The sequence below is a fragment of the Corvus cornix genome, chromosome 9 (assembly GCF_000738735.6).
Source record: "Corvus cornix cornix isolate S_Up_H32 chromosome 9, ASM73873v5, whole genome shotgun sequence".
In the NCBI taxonomy this organism is placed as follows: domain Eukaryota; kingdom Metazoa; phylum Chordata; class Aves; order Passeriformes; family Corvidae; genus Corvus; species Corvus cornix.
This window is the reverse complement of record NC_046339.1, coordinates 1,294,035-1,313,812: the sequence shown is the minus strand read 5'-3', so window position 1 is coordinate 1,313,812 and position 19,778 is coordinate 1,294,035. Positions and strand designations below refer to the sequence as shown.

The 19,778-nt window shown below is 47.6% G+C and overlaps 1 protein-coding gene across 7 annotated transcripts in view; it reads left to right on the top strand.

Annotated features, from left to right (window-relative positions):
• The window catches only part of VEPH1 (ventricular zone expressed PH domain containing 1), a 60,667-nt gene that overhangs the window by 24,051 nt on the left and 16,838 nt on the right, over nucleotides 1–19,778 (top strand). For 6 of the 7 annotated variants that reach the window (XM_039557183.1, XM_039557184.1, XM_039557186.1 and 3 more), the window contains 5 exons: nucleotides 3,524–3,690; nucleotides 4,776–4,985; nucleotides 8,758–8,978; nucleotides 13,720–13,929; nucleotides 14,911–15,305. In XM_039557183.1, the coding sequence (XP_039413117.1) occupies nucleotides 3,524–3,690; nucleotides 4,776–4,985; nucleotides 8,758–8,978; nucleotides 13,720–13,929; nucleotides 14,911–15,305 (1,203 nt within the window). Of the gene's footprint in view, nucleotides 1–3,523; nucleotides 3,691–4,775; nucleotides 4,986–8,757; nucleotides 8,979–13,719; nucleotides 13,930–14,910; nucleotides 15,306–19,778 lie in introns of those variants that run through there. The other variant, XM_019284739.3, reaches the window with a different exon arrangement.

The following is a 19,778-nucleotide window of genomic DNA, read 5'->3' as shown; positions in this document are numbered from 1 at the left end:
CTTATTGGTTCAACAGGCCATTAATCATGTCAGAGATGCTTTGCATGGGTGAGATTAGGGGTGATCTCATACAAGTTATGTATTGGCTATGAAATATCCAGAGAACAGCAAAAAACTCCTCCTGTGATTACATCTAACTTGGAATCTGTGTTTCCCTTTCCCTGTGTCTCTGGTTTTGCTTATACAAACCTGCACTACCTGTGCCTTGGGTATTGGGGAGGAATTCCTCTTTGGGGGGGTGGTGGGGACAAGGTGGGGATTGGAGCTTGGACTCTGATCCTGGAGGTCCTTTCCAACCAAAATGATTCCATGATTTTCAGGTAGATATGTGCCTAACCTGAGTCATCCTGGGGGAAAAAGTAGTGTTTGGGCTTTTGTCTTTGGAAACTCCCTTCGGAGTGAAAATCCATCTGCCCATGGGGCACTGCAATGTGCTCCAGGGCCCTTGTTCTTCCCAAGCTCTCTGTGCTGCTGGATGGCAGAGCTGGAGCTCGGGACAGCCTTTTCCATGAAGGGAGCAGGGCTGGCACCACCCAGCCACGCCCTTGGGGTCCCTCCTTGCCTGCCATGCAGCCATGGAGTGTCCCCAGCTGCAGCACACTTTGTGCCGGAACTGTCTCTTTCCCAGTGTGAGGTCTGCTTGGGAAATGTGCGGAAATCTAATCTGGAAAGTATTGGGGGTCAGGGTGGCAGGGGAGGAAGAGGGAAGGAAGGTATTTAGGGAGTTGAGTGGGATGTTTTTCCATTCTCACACAACAAACATATTTTCAGGCTCTTAGTTTAGACTGAGGCAGATGAAGCAAGATTGGGAAAAAGTGAATTATTCGTAATTCCCAATATTGCCTCCGGCTGTCTGAGCTCTGGGAATCAGGAGGTTGGGGAGCTGTGTGTGCATAAATCCCCGTGGATTTATGTGTGACATACAAAGGTGTGACAAACAAACAGCTCTGAGGATCCCTTGCTAACTCAAACATGAAAAGACCAGAAAATGGCCAGCTGGGTTGTGCCTGATGACCTTTCTTGAGGTCTCTGAAGAACAGACCTAAACTGGGCTATCGGGGATTATTTACACGTGTGCACACAGGTTCTTCACTTAAAAGCAATTCCATGTCAGTGAGGTCACTTCAATCTCGATGCAGAGGGAGGGGATTGCTCTGATTGCCTTTGCTTTTCATTTATCTTGGTTAGGGAATATCAGCCCAGCGGTGTTTGCTGCAGGAAACTGCCCAAAGCTGCACTTGCACAAAGTATTTTTTGTTCCGAGAGGTTTGGTGGCTGCAGTCCATCGTGTGATTGTATCACTCCTCTGATACACCCCACGCTCCAAATGCTCGTTTGCCAGACTAAATAATCAGTCTTCCTTCCCAGATCCCTTCCTATCCCTGACATCCCAGCTTAGGCAATAGCATGGCTCAGGCTGGTGTCTTTCCTTGCTCAAAGCTGTTATTTTTATTACTCCCTCTTGGATTCCTTCCCATCATACTTCTATAGCTGAGAGGAATTTTGCCTGTCCAGGAATATGGGGATTTCATCTTTTGCAGTTGTTGCTGAAATTTGACTGGAGGGTAAGGGCTCTGCTCCATGTGGGCAGAAAACTTCCTAAGCAAGGGCAAGTGCAAAGAAAGGACTTAGTGCTGGAAGCACGACGTCATCCGGAGAGGAAATAATTTTTGGTGTATTCAGTATGAAATGTTTCAATTTTGAACTATGACATGAGTCTAGAAAAGTTCCAGTGAATCCATCCTGTCACCTTTTTATCATTGAGAATCCCGAGCTGGAAGGGACCCCCAAGGATCATCCAGTCCCACCCCTGGCCCTGCACAGACACCCCAACAATCCCACCCTGTGCCTCCCTGGGAGCGGTGTCCAAACACCCCTGGGGCTCTGGCAGCCTCGGGGCCATGCCCAGCACCCTCTGGTGAAGAACCTTTTCCTGATGTCCAAGTTCTCCCTTTGGGGGGATTGGTGCTTGGCATCAATCCCATGGAGTGTTAGTGGTGACACTTTTTATCCACATCCACTGGGAACATCAGGAAGAGCCCAGGGAATGTGGTTAGAAAATGGCCAGAATGGAGCAGCTTGCTCATCTTTTCAGGGTGATTCATCAGCAAATCTCTTTCTGGTGCCCCTGGCCTTTGTGATTGTGTAGAACAGAACAAGATAAATTTGCTGTGGGGTGGGAGTGGGGTCTGACCTCGCCTTTGGCACTGCTGGGGCTGCACAGGGGGCTCGGAGCGGCCTTCAGGCAGCAGCCAGGGATTCTCCAGGCAGGAGAAGGTGCAGAAGTGTGGCTGGCTGGAGTGGAGAGACACTCCTGCGAAGGATCAGGACCCCTCAGGGATCATTACGAGCTGTTGGGCTCAGAGCTGTCTGAACCTGCAGTGAGTTATGTGCTTGTTTCTTGGCTCAGGGGGGAGCTTGTGAGACCCAACCATGTCCTGGGGTGTATTTCTGTATCCTGCAAGAGCCCCACGTGCTCCAGCCTGAACCCAAATATCCTTTTGCTACCATCCATGAACAGATCTGCTTATCTTCCAAAGTTATCCAGCTCAGATTTAAATGGGAGAAAAAGCAGCAGGCCAGAGAGCTGATTCCTCTTGGAAACCAAATCCAAAGAGACCGTGAGGACTTCCAAGGGTTTACAGAAAGGAGCCATGCTAGGTTGAAATAGGCAGATGTTTTCCATATGTTGCTCAAGTGAAACTTAAATCCATGGAGGCAGGCATGTACTGCAATGTGAAGTTATATATTTTGGTATGAGCCTGGGCTTCAAATTGCATTATGCACAGACATCTTAAGAAAACGTGTGAGAGAGGGTTTAGCATATCTCTGTCTGTCTGCAGTTGGCTCTCTCTGGCTCCTTTCTATTCCTGGAAATGGCACCCTTAACTATTTCTGTTCAAATGTGTGTTTAGTTCTCTATCAACCAACTATTCCTTTCATATGATGCTTATTTAATTTGAAAATCTGCATCTCAGCAAAGAAGAATTATAGTTTTTGTCTTTTGCTGGTTTTGTCGTTTTTCTTTGTAGTTTGTCATTTCTCTCCTTCTTTCTCTCTTCTTTTGTTTCTCTGTTAATTGAAATCACACTTAGTTTGGCCTAGGACTCAACAGAGCATCATCTAAATCTGAAAGTTTATTAAGCAGTGTTCTCATGATATTCAGAAATAAAATGATAATTAATAGGAATTAGTGGGGATTTTTTACACAATGTTGTTACGCCTGCAATGATTTGTTCTATTTTGGTAATTTATTTGGCTTCTTGGCCAAATATATAATTTCCTGCAGCTTTATGCCTCCCTGGTTTTGTACTGATGATCCTTCAAAGCCAGGTTGGAGCAACCTGGTGTAGGGAAGGTGCCCGGGGCAGGGGTGGAACGAGATGAGCTTTAAGGTCTCTCCAACCCAAACCGTTCTGTGACTGTTCTAGCCGGTGTCTCCAGGGGTGTGCTGGTGTTGTGGGGCTCTCTCCAGTGCTGGGCATTGCCTGACAGCTGGTCCCTGTCCCTGCTGTGTCCCCAGGGAACTCGATGCTGCTCCGCGTGCTGCCCGCGCTCTACGAGAAGCGGCCGCAGCCGATCCACGCCTGCCTGCGGGACCTGGTGGCACCCATGGCCCAGCTGGACCCGGCCGAGCAGCTCCACCTCCTCAGGCTCCTGCACACCGTGGCCAGGAAGAGAGAACTGGGGGTAAACCACACTGGGAATATCTCCCTGCTCAACGCTGCCCCTCCTTTTGAGGGGTTTGTGTTTCACAGGCTTGGTGAGGGAGGAATCCCACAACATGCAGGGCAGTGCCTTCCTACGCTAATTCCCTGTAAATGCTTTAACCCCATTCCAAGTTTTCCACCTAGTCGTAAGGAGAACAGAACAATGACTCTGCTGGACCAAAAGGTTTGGGTTAAACCATTTGTCTCCAATGTTTTTGGCTCTTCCTCTGTCAGCTGAGTGTGAATTCCCATAACTGTGTTTCTGTCGGAGTACATGAACTGTATTAAAATCCATGTCAAGGACAATTAAAATGATTTAGGAACTGATGAGAACTGGTAATCCTCAAAAATAAAGAACAGAAGAACAGGTTGTTTTATGCCCCGTGTCTGTGTCTGAGTGTCTTTTCCACAGATGCAGCATTTTCCCTGAATCCAAGGTGCATTTGTGTGCCTGTGTTTACCCTGCATTAATCCCTCGGTGGGGACTTGTACACACTGCATCCAGTTTGGCAGATGGCTCCAAGGACTACACCCTCAGCCTCCTGAAACTGGGTTCTTACAAGAAATGACAACTTACCTACAGCACATTTGTTATGCAATGATGGTCTTGCCCCTTGTATTTCCCTCTGTTCCAGCTCCTGACCTTGTCACATTGTTTAGTTTCTGGTGGAACTCAAAAATTTCTACAAGTACTTTAATTTACTGTGTCATTGAGGAAGGCTGAGTCTTACATTGTTTTCATCAATAAAATATAGACTGGCCTAGAGCAAGGAAAATATTTGGTAAAGGGGGTTTTTTGGTCTTCTTTTATTTTTTAATTGGGCATTTCCTTATTTATGCATAACTGCCATATCTTAAAGCAGAGCTTACCCTTATTCCATATGTTCAGTTGAACTTGGATTGACCTCAGCAACAGCTCCATGCAAAGGTCACCAAGGGTGGAAAATTCTTCTATTAACTCAAAGTCTAGTGGTTTATTTTTATCACTCTGCTGGTTGTGTCTCCTCTGGTTATATATGTTCACAATTCAAAATAGGGTTTCACTTTGTTTCTGATTTTTAACAGGTGCTGAAGGAGTGTTTGCCATTTTTATTTGGACACCTGAGAGACCCCAACCACAGTGAAGTGGTTCTAAACATCCTTCTGGAAATATCCAGCTACGAACCTGCAGCCTTGGCCCCTTTCCTTCCCACACTGAGGGAAATTGGGGAGAGTTTTCCCACTTTGATTGGGCAGATGGCAAAGATCTTCGGAGCTGTTGGACATCTTGATGAGGTAAAGTGGGATACAAAAGGGCTTGGTTGGGTTTGGGGTTGGGTTGGTTTGGGTTGCTTTTAATCCTGTATAAAGTAATACATTCACGTATTTCTTTCTTCACAAGTAACCAGACTGCCCTGCCACAGAATCATGGAATGGTTTGGGTTGGGAGGGACCTTAAAGACCATCTTATTCCAGTCCTTCCCCCTCTGGCATTTAATTTGGGTGTGTATTGGCTGGGCCTTGGGTGTCTGAGCGCTGGGGGTGCAGCACAGGAAGACACCATCCTTGCTGTTTCTACTGATCTGGAGCTTTATATTAATGTAAAATTAAATTTATCTCAGAAGAATCAAAACCAGATTTGGTTTGGCTTTGTAATTCTTATTTCTGTTGTGTGGGAAGAGGAGCCAAAATCCCATTGAGGCCCTGGGAGCCAAATGAAGTTTGTTGTTCTCTCCTTGTTTACTTCCATCCCCCAGCAAGTTTTACTTTTGTAAGATCTGCAGGTGACCACATTTAATTCTGCATTTCGTACTTGAGAGTCAGCATTTTCTAGAAGCTTTACAGTTGCTAACCAGCCAATCCTCAGCTGAGCACAGCTGGGCTCAGAACCGAAGGATTTAATTCGGATTCTGTTTTGGGGTGTTGAACCAGCTCTCCCCATCTGGGTGTCTCTGAGGCTCCGTTTCCGCTGAGTTCTGCTACTTCAAAGGGGCTGAATTTATTTATTTTGCCTTTTGTTGCTGTGATTGTTTTATACCAATACCAAGAATAAGCGAGGAACCAAGTGGCCCTGTTGGATTTCATGTAGTGCTGGAACTTACAGGCTACACAAAGTTTACAAAGACAGGATTCCAAGAATATTTTCTCCTCATTTTTTTAACCTGTTGGTTTATGTGGCTACACCAATCTACTGAGCGGAGCACACACAGCCTGCACTAAACAATTAATCTCCAATCTCCCTGGAGTAAGTGTTGAGTGGCTGGCACAGTGTCCCGTGTCATGAGTCTGATTTTTTGGGAAGCTGCTGACTCAGCAGCATCCCAGCCCATGGGGAGGACACATTTGTCATTTGTTTGCTGTGTTTGTCGCTGGTGTCCGGGGACCCTGCGCTCCAGATTCACAAACAGGGATAAAAACAGCACGCAAAGGGCGGCAGAGGTGAATGTTCCAACAGGAGATCAACGGCTCCTCTCTTGCTTTGCTCTCTAGAAAGTGTGAATAATTCTGAATTATGGAAGATCTTAAAATGACAGAGTGGTTTGGGTTGGAAGGGGCCTTAAAGCTCATCCCATTCCCCTGCCATGGGCAGGGACACCTTCCACTATCCCAGGTTGCTCCAAGCCCCGTCCAACTTGGCCTTGGAAAAGGAATCATCTCACCTGAAAGGAGAAAGAAATGCCTCCATGGCTGATTCTTGAGCATAGATGAGCTCATGGAATCATAAAATCTCCCAGGCTGGAAAAGACCTCCAAGACCATCAAGTCCAACCATCAACCCATGTGTGCCTCTGATGGTCTCATCTCACAGCCCCCCGTGTCAAGGCCTTCCCAAAACCCTCCCTCATCACTTCTCCCCCTCTTCCCTTTCCTGTCACGGAGCCGTGCCATGGATATGCTGCCACTTCTCAGATGGGAATCAGCATCCCCGTCCCGGCCAAGCAAAACACGCGGGGAAGGAAACATCAATGGCAGTGCTGGAATTTTATTTGTTGATGTTTTATTTCACTGGAAGGCTTGCCTGGGGAAAAGAGGTGGCAAGGATTGAAGCTTGGCCCTTGACGGGCGGGAGTGCGGATCTGAGCAGCAAATCCTTGCTGGCTCCTAGAAGCAGCCTCTTGTGCTTCCAGGGACGCCAGGAGAGAGGAGAGCTCTGGGTTTGAAAGGTTGCCCCGTGTTTACACACACCACTTCTGTTGGTGTCAGCAACACTCTCGGGGGGCAAGCTGAAATCAGAGCTTGTCCCTTAACTGTAAATTTGTGTAAAGAAAAAACCATCTTGGGGCTCAGGGAAATTGGACACTTAATTTTTTTCCCTATGTTTTGAACCATGTGGGAGCTGGAGTTATTCCTGAAAGCCTTGGGATCTTTTAGTAGCCTCCTGAACCCTTTTTTAAGGAAAAAGCACAGCACTTTGCCACACATCATTGCTTGTGCTTTAGCTCTTCACCTTCTGGCAGATGTAATGCCATAAAATGCAAGGGCTGCTTATGAGAAAATACACGAATCCATCCAATAGGCACTGCTGAAATAACAAGGGGCTATGTGCATCCAAATAGGCTTTGTGAAACATTTTGGGTAGGAATTGTGGCAGGGATAACGGCTGCTTTCATGTTGAGCTATTTTGCTGTAATTTTGTTTTGTATAACAGTTACATATTATATTACTCAGGCGAGTTTATTGTTCTTTTACCTCACTCCAGGCGAGTAGCAGCATTTCAGCATGGCTGGAGACTCTCCAGCTGGATCAAAGTGACAGGAAAATGGTCAAAACTGCTCCTCCATTTAGTCTGCTGCACAGTTTGTTTAGAAAACAAAAATGTGTTTTAAATGTTAATTGAGCCTGTGTTTATCTCTTGGAGGAAGGATCAGCTTTCAAATAAATGAGTGACTGTGCACCAAAAAGTCAACCTCGTTCAAGCCATTGAGGAAAAAGCTCCTTCGTCACATCAGCCCAGCCCAGGGTGTAGCTGGAGTTTTCCCCATATGGCTGAAGGGAAGCAACTGGTCTGATCCACTGTTCCCATTTATCTCTGTCATGGCACAATGCAGCAGAGCTGCTTTTCCTTCAGTTACATTGACTTGCTCTTCACAAAAAGCCATGCCCGTGATGCTTGGGCCATGTCCTGCCAAAGTCTCCTGAGTATTTTTATGGCCCAGCTGGATTTGGAATCAAACTTCCAGCAGTTTTTGCTCTCTGGTTACGAGGTCCCAGAAGAGAGGAGGAAATAGGGCTGGGGCCCTGCAGAGCCGAGAGCACGTGCATGGCACATGAGCTCCCTGCTGGCCCTTGGGAAGAAGAAAACTGTTTATTTTTGCCTTTGTTTGTGTTTCAGCACAGGCGCTGAAATCCAAACATCTCCCAATTTCTGTATCCATCTGCTGAGCACCAAGTGGGCTTCCCTGAGTGGGGCCATGCCCAGTTACCCCAGTGAAGGATCTGATGGGAGTTCCTGAGTTAGTGGCTGGGTTTTCCACTGCTTTTCCCACTTGGGTATTTGTAGGACTGTGGAATCCAATCTAATTAGGACAACTGTAACAGAGGAACCCTGATCTGGAGATGTTCAGCTCCAGGCTGGATGTTCTGCATTCCTGGAGGTGTTGATGGGGCTTGGAGCAACCTGGCCTATGGAAAGTGTCCCTGCCTATGGCAGGGGTGGGACTGGGTGATCTCTAAGGTCCCTTCCAAACCATTCTCTGGTTTTATCAAGTAGCTGAGCCAGGTGCATCACAGGTGAAAGGGGAGCTCAGTGCTGCTGGGGCCCTGATCACTGAGCCAGGCTGATCTAGCAACCCAGAACAGTGTAGGGCCCTTAAAGAGCCTTCAGGGATCTGGCTCGAGGCCTGAGGAGGAGACAAGATGTCCTGAGTTAGGCTGGGTTAGGTAACACCAAGAGGAACAAAAGTCACTTCAGTGTAACCACAAATAGACGAGGCAGCTGCCTCTTTGTCATCATGGGGCAGCCACTCTTCCCCAGGGACAGTGACTCAGTCCCAGCACACAAACCCCTCACAGCAGCAAACAATGAATTCCTGTGTTCAGCGCTGTTCTTATCTCCTCACGCTGCCCAGGAGCGAGCCAGGACGTCCCTGCTGTATCTGGTGAACCAGCTGGCCAACATGGAGCACTCCTTTCACCACATCCTTCTGCTGGAGATCAAGAGCCTCACCGACACCTTCTCGAGCATTCTGGGCTCCCAGAGCAGGGACATTTATCGCATGAGCAACAGCTTCTCTGCCATCGCCAAGCTGCTCGTGCGGCAGCTCGACACCGACGGCGCGGCAGGAGCCAGGTACTGTGGGTCTGACAGAGCCTCAGCCCTCTCCAGGGCCCTGTGAGGCAGCGAAATTCCTGTTAATTATATTCCCATTGCCATGAAGAAAGCCATGACCCAGATAAGTAGACCTAAGCAAGCTAAAAAGCCTCAGTTAAAAATAAATCAGTGAAGTCAGGCCTCACAATTATCATCGAGTTTGTTCCAGAAAATGCCCACTGAGGGTGGTGAGAACAATGGCTGGCGGAGCTCCCTGGTGAAAATTTGCCTAAGAAAAGTCTGAAAAAGATTTCTGAAGCATCCAGAGCGAGATGTTCTGCTCACTCAGCTGCTTCTGACTGTGCATACTGAAGTTAAAGCATAGTGGTGTTCGTCATGGTGAGGATAGAAGTGTTATTTAAATACATGGTGGCAGCCACTTCTAATTAGTGAGAGACTTCTAATTAGAGTTGTGTGTACTGCAATAGGTCAGGGGGGCACAGAGGAATAGTGATTCTTTGAAAAAATGGAACACAGATGTCAGAAAACTCCTAAAGGTGAAGGACAGCGCTAGAGCCAGCCTGGGAGCGGTGGAGCCAAAACACTGAGGTCAGTGGAGAGACAATTAATTGGTGTCCTGGAGAGAGGTAAAACTGAAAAAGGAGAGGAGCCCAGATAGAGCCCCTCATCTGACTACAAGGCTGTGAGAAATGTCCAAGCTTCACCTGGCGGCAGAACCTCAGCAGAAACCAGCCCTTGGCATTCACAACCCATCGTGGTCCCTCCATTTATGGCTGAAAAGTTACTTTATTTGTTAAAATACTGTGATATTCCTATTCCTTATTGTATTCTGTGCTTAACGTTTATCTCTAGAGCTGCTAAAAATACCCAGTTAAAAACAAGAAAAGGTTTTCATCAAAATCTTGCTGCTTCCCCGTTTCTCTAAAATTCCTTTGTTAAGGACTGACTGAAGAGCAGAAGCTTCATTGTCTGTGTGAGTGTGGTCACAGATTATTTTCTCTCTCTGCTCCTTGATTTTATTTATTTCTTTATTTCTTTTAAATTTCATTCCCTTCCTAGCCCTGTGTGCCTTTGTTATCTCAACATGGCTGTCAGAGATCACAGCAAAATACTGATTTTTCAGTTTTTAGCTATTTGGTGTTACATTTCAGGCCTGTGTCAAGCAGAGTATCAGCTAAATCAGACAAGGCTGAACCAGAGTTCTCTGCTGATTTAAGCTGAGTTGATTCTGACTCGTGCTTGGGAAGTGGGACCAGTCCAGATGTGAACATGGAAGTGCCCTCCCAGCTCTGGAGCTGCTGCAGTCACTGAGCTGCAGTGGTTTCTAAAGAGCACCAACCCAGAGTGTTTGTGCTGTGAAAGGAAAACAGGATTTTAATCTGTGTGCCTGGATTATAACCATTCCTTCCAAAACTCGTGTGTTTACACAAGGAGAAGCTGATTTCTTCAGAGCCATGGCTGGCCCGGCGTTGTTTGACACAGGGAATTTTACATGCAGGGACTGGGCAGCATAATTAAAACCAGACTATGCTCTGCTGCTCCTTACTGTCCCAAAATTGCAAGTTACTCTGTCCCAGAGGGGCTTTTAAAGAACATATATGGGGTTTTAATGGACTTGTCCAGCCTAGAGGTACAGTGTAGTCAATTAAAGGGAAAGAAAACTTCAAAGTCCTCGTTCTGGGCAAGAACTGAGCACAACAGGCTGCACCAGTGCTGCTCCTCAGTGCTGTGGCTGCTTGGAATTGTCTTTTACACTGAGGAAGGAGGGATTTAGGTTAAGTACAAGGAAGTTCTTCACTCAGAGGGTGGGGAGGCCCTGGCACAGGGTGCCCAGAGCAGCTGTGGCTGCCCCTGGATCCCTGGCAGTGCCCAAGGCCAGGCTGGATGGGCTTGGAGCACCCTGGGGTAGTGGAAGGTGTCCCTGCCTATGGCAGGGGGTTGGAATGGGATGGGCTTTAAGGTCCCTCCAACCCAAACCAGTCTGGGATTCTGCTGACAATTCCATTATTTTTTCCTCACCGCTTGCCCTCTTCAAACTTTCTTGTCCATCCTGTTTGAGGAGGTGATTTTCTCTCCCTTAACAAACCACAGGTACCCAATCCATCGTTGGGGCATCCATATGCACGGAGGTGAAGCCCAGGCCACAATCCCAGGTGTACTTTCATCAACCTCCCCTTGGGATGTTCTTTTTCCCACTGTGAGCACCCCGCTGGTGATGTGCTGATGGTGCTGCTGCTCTGGAGAAATGTCCTTTACACTGAGACATTGAGGTGCACTTGTCCAGAGGATTTAAAAGGATGAAGCCATCACAGCCCAGCACTGTCTTTGTTGTTATGGTTTCTCCATGAGCTCGTGCATCCTTCTCCTCTTGCAGCCAGCTTTGGTGTAAACTGATCCTGCTCCACAGCCTCAGCAATGGCCCAGTGCCTCTTGCCAAGACTGCAGACAGTGGTTGGTCTGAGTGGAGCTGGAAGGGGGGCCCAGCAGGAAGGGCTGCCAGGCATCCCAGTGGGGTGGGATGGAGCCCTCACTGAGGGTTTTGTGTGGGGTTTGTGCTTTTGGCTTCCCAAGAAACTGATGTGAGCACAAGGCCGGTGCACAGGAGAGCTCGTGGTGCCCAGGGATGGGCATTTGGAGTTCCTCTGCTTCCCACTTGGAAATCCTGGCACCAGCAGGGCAAAAATGAGATGGTGGCTTGAGGAGCCCACCCTTCACACCCTAGGAGTGACTTTTTTCTGCTCTACATATGGAAAATGGGATTAATCTGCATTTCTTTTCTAAGCATAATGATTTTATGGTTCTTTAGGAGAAGTATTCCCTTGTATTCCCTTCACAAAGCCACGGGAGCTCAACAGGAGAATGCTGGACAAAGAGGTGCTGTTTGAAACACAATTTTTAATTCCAAACATTCACCAAGGCTCCCTGGTTGGGGTCTGTCACTGCCACAGCCCATCAGTCCATCAATCCCCTCTCTGTGTCCCAAGGCTTTGCCCGTATTTACACAGGTAACAGAAGTTTTCCTTAGAGCTGAGCTCCCACAATGGGAGCAGTGTTGGGAGCTGTGGTGGAGGGACTGCTTTCCAATAAATTAAATCTCGTCCTACATCCCCAGAAAGATTTGTTAGGAAAGGTCACATCAAGGCTCTTTATTACAGAATATTTTTCAAGTGCTCCTCAGTGTTAATACATTATGAGATCTTGCTTAAATTAAAAACAAAGCAAGACAAAACTTGCCAGCTCCCCTGAGAAAAATCCTGAACTGCCTTTATCAAAACAAGTGGAAAAGTGCATTTTGTGATGCCGTGTTTCTGGTTGTTTTTTAAAAACCTGGCTTTTTACAACTGGTAATCTGCAGTTTGGGGAGTTTTTAATGGGCTTCCCCACTGCGAGCGTGACTTGTGAGACTCTGCTGCTTTGGAAGGGCTGTGTTAAACCCCTCACTTGTGGTTTTATGTATCCATGTTTTACAGATTTAGCTATTCAGATGTTTGTTCATCAGAGGAAAAAAAAGGAAGTCAAACAAAGAAATGGTCAGAAGCAAAACAAATTTGTTTTAGAGCTGTGGGCAGAGTTTAAAAAGTAAATACTGTCCAATCCCCCTTGATTCTCCAAGAGATTCCTGGTTGCTTTGTGCTGCCTCCGTGATTTTTTGTGCCAGTTACTCCCGAGATGCAGGAGTGAGATGGGAGCCTGCACATCATCCCAGCAGGAGAGGGAGAGGGGGAGGAGCAATGATGCACCTCCTGGGAAATCCAGTCCTGCTGCTGCTGCAGCATCTTCAAGGCAGGGTAAAGATGCTCAAAATTCAGGTTTTGGGCAAATGAACACATCTTGAGAGGAGCTGAGTCTCTCTGCAGGCTCTGAGAGATGAAGGAACCCAGAAAAAGCCATTTTCAAATCTGTTTGAGGGAATCCAGCACATTCTTACCAGCAGTGTCTTTTCCCAGCAGATTTCTTTTTGTCCTGTAAGATCAACAGCTTCCCTTCAATTTATGTGAAAGTTACCTTTGGATTTTGCATTTAAAAGTTATGTATTGTGGCTGCCCATCCCTGGCAGTGTCCCAGGCCAGGCTGGACATTGGAGCTTGGAGCAGCCTGGGATAGGGGAAGGTGTCCCTGCCCGTGGCAGGGGTGGCACTGGAGGGGCTTTAAGGTCTTTTCCAACCAAACCATTCCAAGGTTCCACCATTCTGTGATTTTAAGACTAACATAACAAATCCAAAAGAAAACTGCTTGTCCTGCAGTCCTACAGGTTCATTTTAACTCTTCATTTTCTCTTTGCTGAACTGGAGTCACATTGCTCAGAACTTTTCCCGAGTTTTAAAAGATTTTTTTCTTTCTCAGAGTGCAATAATTCAGTAAGAACTGCATGTACTTTGGTCAAAGCTTTAAAACCACAGAATTCTATAAAGTCTGCAAATAGCTTGACTTTTGCCTTGTGAGAATAATGCAATAAGTCAGTGTTTAGCAATTTTGAGAGAGTGGTTTGAGTTCAGATGAAAAAATTTTGCCTATCACGGAAGGAGTTGTGATTTGCTTGTGCTTGGCAGTTTCTAATCCAGGGCTGTCAGAGGTGTTCAGTGTTTCTGATCCATCAGAGACATTGATCTAGAACATGTTCCTGGAAATAATCTCAGGGAATCTCTGTTTAAACATAATTATTTTACCAGATCCAAAGGACAAGTCCCAGGCAGAAACACAGCATCAGCACCATGAACAAAATGTGCCAGGGTTAAACCTCTGCTTTCTGCTTCCTCAGGATGGAAAACGACCCTGAGGCAGAATGTCCTGTACCACTGGATGATTTAAAATCTGTGATGAATGACAATGAAGAAGATGAAAAGCTCCAAGTTAAAATCCAGGCTTTTGAAGAGAAAATAAATGTGGACAACAGCACCCCTGGCTCGGTGAGGAGATACAGCCTGGGCCAGGTCTCTAAAGAAGAAAGGAAGGATATGAGGTTTAACAGGTATGGCTCTGGAAAATGTGTGAGGGGCTCAGGGAGATCGATTTTGTCATAAAGCTTTATCCAAACATGGAGGGTTTGGTCTGCTCATGCAATACCCACAGGCAGCATCAGCCTAATTTTAACCAGTTTTTGCATCCATTAACTTAAAGGCCACATAAAATCTTTCTGAATCCCAGAATGGTTTGGGTTGGAAGAGGCCTCAAAGCCCATCCAGTGCCACTCCCTGCCATGGGCAGGGACACCTCCCACTGTCCCAGGCTGCTCCAAGCCCCAATGTCCAGCCTGGCCTTGGGCACTGCCAGGGATCCAGGGGCAGCCCCAGCTGCTCTGGGGAACCCATTTAATCTCTCTGTGCCCTAAGGCAGCACAAGGGGCAGGAAAATAACTGCATTGAGATATCACGGAAAGGAAGGTACCACGAGCTTTTTTGGGGTTTTATCACTAACAGTATTTATCAATGACAGCAATGTGACCCACAGGGTCCTCAGGCTGTCCCTGCCCCACAGCTCCACACAGAGCTCTGCTCTTCCTGCTCCAGGATTTGCCCTTCCAGGCACTTCTGCCCTCTGTGCTCCCACAGAGGCTCCCCTCCACCCCCAGCATGCGGATCCAGGGCAGGAGGAGCTGGAGGCTGGGGCCTGCTTCAGTGCAGTGCTGGTTGGCATTTTTATGATGTGACTGATAAAGCAGCCACGCCACTCCTGGGGTTATAAGATCCTTGCAGAGAGGCTGCCTCACTCCCCCCGTGGCAGATGTTGGGATATGTGGATATCATTTGGATATTATTTCATTTCACTTGCTTATTAAAGCTGTGGCTTGAGCTTGGCTTTTGAAATGCAGATTTCCCAGAAGGTTCTTGCCCCTGGCTCGGTGAGCCCCACACTCAGCTCTCTGAGGCAGCTGCACAGAGCACATTTTGGGGGGATTTTTGTGCCCTGCATCTATTCCAAACCCTTTCTCCCTTCCTTCCTCCCCCTGCAGGTCCAAGAGCCTGGCCCTGCACACGCTCCGGATGAAGGGGGCGAGCTCGGAGGGGGGGCCAGACGAGGAGAACGGAGAGATCCCTGCTGGCATCTCCTTCTCTGAGATCTACCTCAGCCAGAACCATGACAAAGGGCCTTTCGGGGTCCCCCCCGAAGCAGCACACGTGGGGAACTCCCTGGTTCCACACCAAAGTGCTGATTACCTGCCAGCAGCTGATCTGCCAGAACCGACCCCGGGAAAGGCCGTGGAAGGAAGGGCAGAGGCAGCCACGGGCCCTGTGGAATACCAGGACAAGCTGTACCTGCACTTGAGGGAAAACCTGGGGAAAGTGAAAGAATATGTGATGGAGATGGGGAGGAGAATCCCCATCCCTGAGCAGTGTGTGATTGAAGGTAAGCGGGATGAGCCTTTCCAAGGGCTTCAGCAGCCCACCCAGACTGCCCTTGATGCCTTTTCCTCGTCTTAAAATCAAGAGTCAAACACGGTTAGAAGGAGGAAAGGGATTTTACCTTGGTATTTATTGTAAGGAACCTTAGATGCACACGTCCAGGTCATATGCACCAAGATGCAGCCCACCGAGTGTGTGTGTGTCTCCCCCCAACATCGGGTATAACATTATAGGTGTTACTAATTAGCATATCTATCAAAGATTCCCTAATGAGAGGCTCAAGTGAGCCCCCCTCCCCAAGGAGCCTTCCCCTGGATGGCTCTATCTTGGTTTACAGAATGTGTTCTGGAGAGGACCTTGGGCTCTGGGGCACACTGATCCCCAGCTACGAAGCTTCTAAAATGTTGAGTCTCTCAGCTTGACAAACAAGTCCAAGAATGTAGGCAAAAAGCACTGAGAATACAGAAGTTGTAAAAAAGGTAAAACAGGGGTATAAAAGAAAAGGCAAAAAATCTTCATGGCATCACCCTCAGGGCTTGGGCAAAGGGGAGCAAAGGCCCCCAGCACAGCCCCCACGGGCAGGGAGGAACATCAGCTTTAGAAAACAACGTCTTTCCCAAATGGAATCTTATGAAACCTTCCAGGATTCATTTCCTTCAGGGTCACTCTGCATCCCTCACCTCTCCCAGACTGCTGTGAAGGCTCATGTGAAGATTTCCTTTTGGGTGCCATAGAGAATGAACCCTGAGGGGTGGCAGAGCCTCTGGGCAGGGCAGGGCAGGGGGACATTCCCAGCTCCAGGCTGGAGTTATGGAGCTGGACATCAGGGATCGATGTGTGCTGGACAGTCCATGTGCCGTGGGCCCTGTGCTGATCCCTGAGGCTCCTGCTGGTTGGTTTGGGGCAGATCTGGGTCTCCTTCCTCATTATCATGTCATTAAATTAGCTGCATTGTGACAGTGCAGGTCAGGACCCTCACATTCGTACCACAAAACTCCCTGAGGGCACAGCAGGGTCAGATCCCTGGTGGGATGGGTTGGATCCCATCTCACCAATCCCTGGGGTGCTTTAATGTTTTCTGCTTTCATCCCAGGTGGGTCTGTGATCTGCTTCTCTTTGAAGTGAATACTTTGGGCTGGGTTGGGTTGGGTTGGGCTGGGTTGGGTTGGGTTGGGTTGGGAGTCTCCTGCTTATTCCCTTTGAGGTGAATTTGGGTGCATCCAACCCCTCACTGGCAGCCATGAGCTGTTCACAGCCCAAACCTTCCCTGGGCCATGTTGATCCCAAATAGCAGCTGCCTCAATATATTTAATTTAACTTAATTTAATTTAATTTATTAAATTTTCAGTCACTTCAAACATCACCTTCTAACGTCACTTTAGCTCCAACAGGTATCAACTGAAGTTGATAAAAGATTTATTTCTTTCCTTTCTCAGTGGTGAAGAAGTAGAAAAGCAGTTTCCACTCAAAAAAGGGATATAATTCCTTCTCTATATATATTTTAAAGGCTTATGCTTCTGAAGAATCTCCTAAATACCTTAAATTCCAAGTTTAGTAGTTGAAATAGTTATTTGGTAGAATTAAGGATAAAACTTGTGTTCCATAAAATTCCAGTGAAAACATGAGAGTGAACAATGTGGCTTTTGAAGTGCTGAGTGCTCTGACCCCGCGTTAATGAAATCCCATATATTGAATATTTTTAAATGTATTGCTCAGTTTCCTTTCTGCAATACCTATTATGATACATCCCAGGCATATGACTACTTCTAAATTCATTCAAACTATTGTAATTTCCTGAAAACCCTCAACCAGCATTCCTAGGGAAATTCCTTGAGCAGGGACACATGTGCAGAGCAGAGATTTATGGGACTCGTTCAAAATCTGTTGAAGAAATGCAGCCCAGCTCATTCCACAGGGGACAGCTCTGTTAATATTTCAGATATTGCAGAAACCTCTCCAAAAACCTGCAGTTATTGCACTTCAGAGAGCTCCAAACTCTAACAGGGCCCACTCAAAGGCGTGTTTTACATTTCACCAACGTGCTCAGAAGAAAAAACAAAATTAGAAAATATTAATGAACATAGGTGGCTGGTTCTGTGTTGGCTGTGTGGGAGTCTGAACTGGAAATGTAATATGTAAGACGTGGAAGATATGAAAAGATAGGAGCTTCAGAGCAACCCCTCACGACACAGAGTATTTGAAGGAAATAGTGGCAGAATGTGTTGCAAGAACACAGCCCCGTGCTGAGCAAACCAGGGCACTCCACATTTCCCAACCTTTCCTTTCCCTGCTCAGGCCTTTCCCGGGATTTCAGGTGGCAGCTCCAGGGGTCAGCAGGGTGTTAATGGCAGTTAGAAGAATTTCCATGGGATGATGGGCCAAATTCTGCTCTCTTAGCCAGAATTCCACCCCCTGCTTGCATTTCTGCTGGTGGTGGTGTCTGGCCTGGGGCAGCCTGTCTGGGAATGGGGTGAATCCCTCATTGCTTCACCCCAGACTGGAGGCTCCTCCAAAAGGTGACGTGCTGGTGAGGACAGAGCCTTGGGAATATCCCAATTCTCCTGTAGGACCCCTCAGATCTGGCACTGATGACACGGGGAAAGGTGTTCCTGCCCAGGAGCTGGAGGGTCTGTAAGGTACCTTCCACTCCAAACCATTCTGGGATTGTCTGCATGAATTAGAGCCTCAACTTGAAGGGTAAAGGAGAGTGGCTGCAGGAGTGTGAGGGAAATCAGAGACCTCCATGTGGAGATAAATGGGCTCTGGAGCCTGGAAAAGAGATTTGCAGTATCAGGAATGACTGGGAGGATTAACTGAGTGTCTGCCCCGATCCAGGTGCTGGAGAACACGCAATGAAGTTGTAAGAGGCGAGTTCAAAACACACAAAATAGGCACCTCTGCTCTGTTAAACTGTCTGTGATTTGCAAATTGGTTTTCTTGCTCTTGAGTCAGATGTTTGCTGTGTAGGTCTTACCCCTCGCAGAGTATTTTTGCTTTACAGGGTGTGATTTGCAGGCTCCTTGTTGACTTATAAGCTCATTCAATTTATATTCCACGTCCAAATGGATGCAGTATTAACTGGAGTGTCAGATTTTACAGCTGGGGAGGGCTGCAGGTTAGGAAGTGTCAGGGTGGATCCATGAACTGTCTGTGACAGTTTGAAGATGCCTCATACAGACCTTGAAAAATTGCCCTGTCAGCTCTGTTGTTTAATATTTACTATTTTTGGCTGGGTGTGCCTTGGGCAGGGGAGAGCTGTGAATTGGGTGATGATCCTACAGCAGGAGCAGTGCTAGGACTGGGCTGTTGGCCAGAAGGTTTTATCCTAAAGAAAAGGGCTGAGCCGGGGGCGTTTCACAGAGCAGACAAGCTGCAACACCAGACTCGTGTGCATGAGGGAGTTTTTTTGGAATAACTCTGCAGTCAGAGAGGGGATTTGAGCTGGGGCAGAAAAGAGGAACCCAAACCCACAAAAATCCATTTACTGGTTCAGTTCCTTGTTAGTGTGAAGCCCTGTGCCCTGACCCACATCTGTGGCATACCTAAAGCAATTTGAGGCATTTTTTTACATCATGTTCATCACTTGAAGCCTCTTAACCTTGGGGATCTTTTCCTTAAAAAAAGGCAAAAACCAAACCACCGTATTTGCCAGGCTCTTCAGCTTTCATGGACCTCAGCAGAGTTTTCCTCAGCCCATATTTTTCCAGGTGGGTTGGGATCCTGTATCATCCTGGTGCCTCCAGGATCTTGCTGATGGCAGCAGCCCAGGCCCTTCCAACCCAAACCATTCCCAGGTTCTGGGATGATTCTGTGGTAATTGGTGTTACGATGTCCCAGTGCTGGTTTTGGGACAGCCACAACATCCAGCTGGGATTGAATCCACTCAGTTTCTCCTGGCACCACCCCTGATTCCTGCACGGAGCTCTGGAGCCACTGCAGCCCCACCTGCTGCAGCCTTGCTGCTCCCACCTTGTGACCCCTGCACGCTGGAGGATTTCTGACTCGCTCTCCTTGTATCCCAGAGCTGCCAGAATGGAGGATCAGAGTCATGGCCATGTGTATCCTGCCTTTGGGAGTGGTTATAACAAGGGCAGCTCCTTGTTTTCCACTCTAATTCTGCTTGATTTTTAGGTGATTTGGATAAAAAAACCCGTCATTAATGCTCAGAGCTCAGAGCTTTGAATGTCGAGTGAGCTGCTGGGAAGAAAGCATTTGATAATATCTGTGTGCCAAGGATGCTGAAGGATTTGCCACCTCCAGGCTCCTTTTGGACGGACAGAGCCCTGGCAGACCATGGAATCATTCCCCCCTCGCTCACTGACACCACATCCAATGACAGCCAGTGAAAAATATCAGAACCACTTTGCAGCAGTCACTCCTGGCTCCTCGGTGCCATGCAGGAGGAGATCCATCCAGCACACATTCCGTGGGATTGCTGGCAGAGGGCTGCAGGATGAGGAGCAGCAGGGGGAGCAGG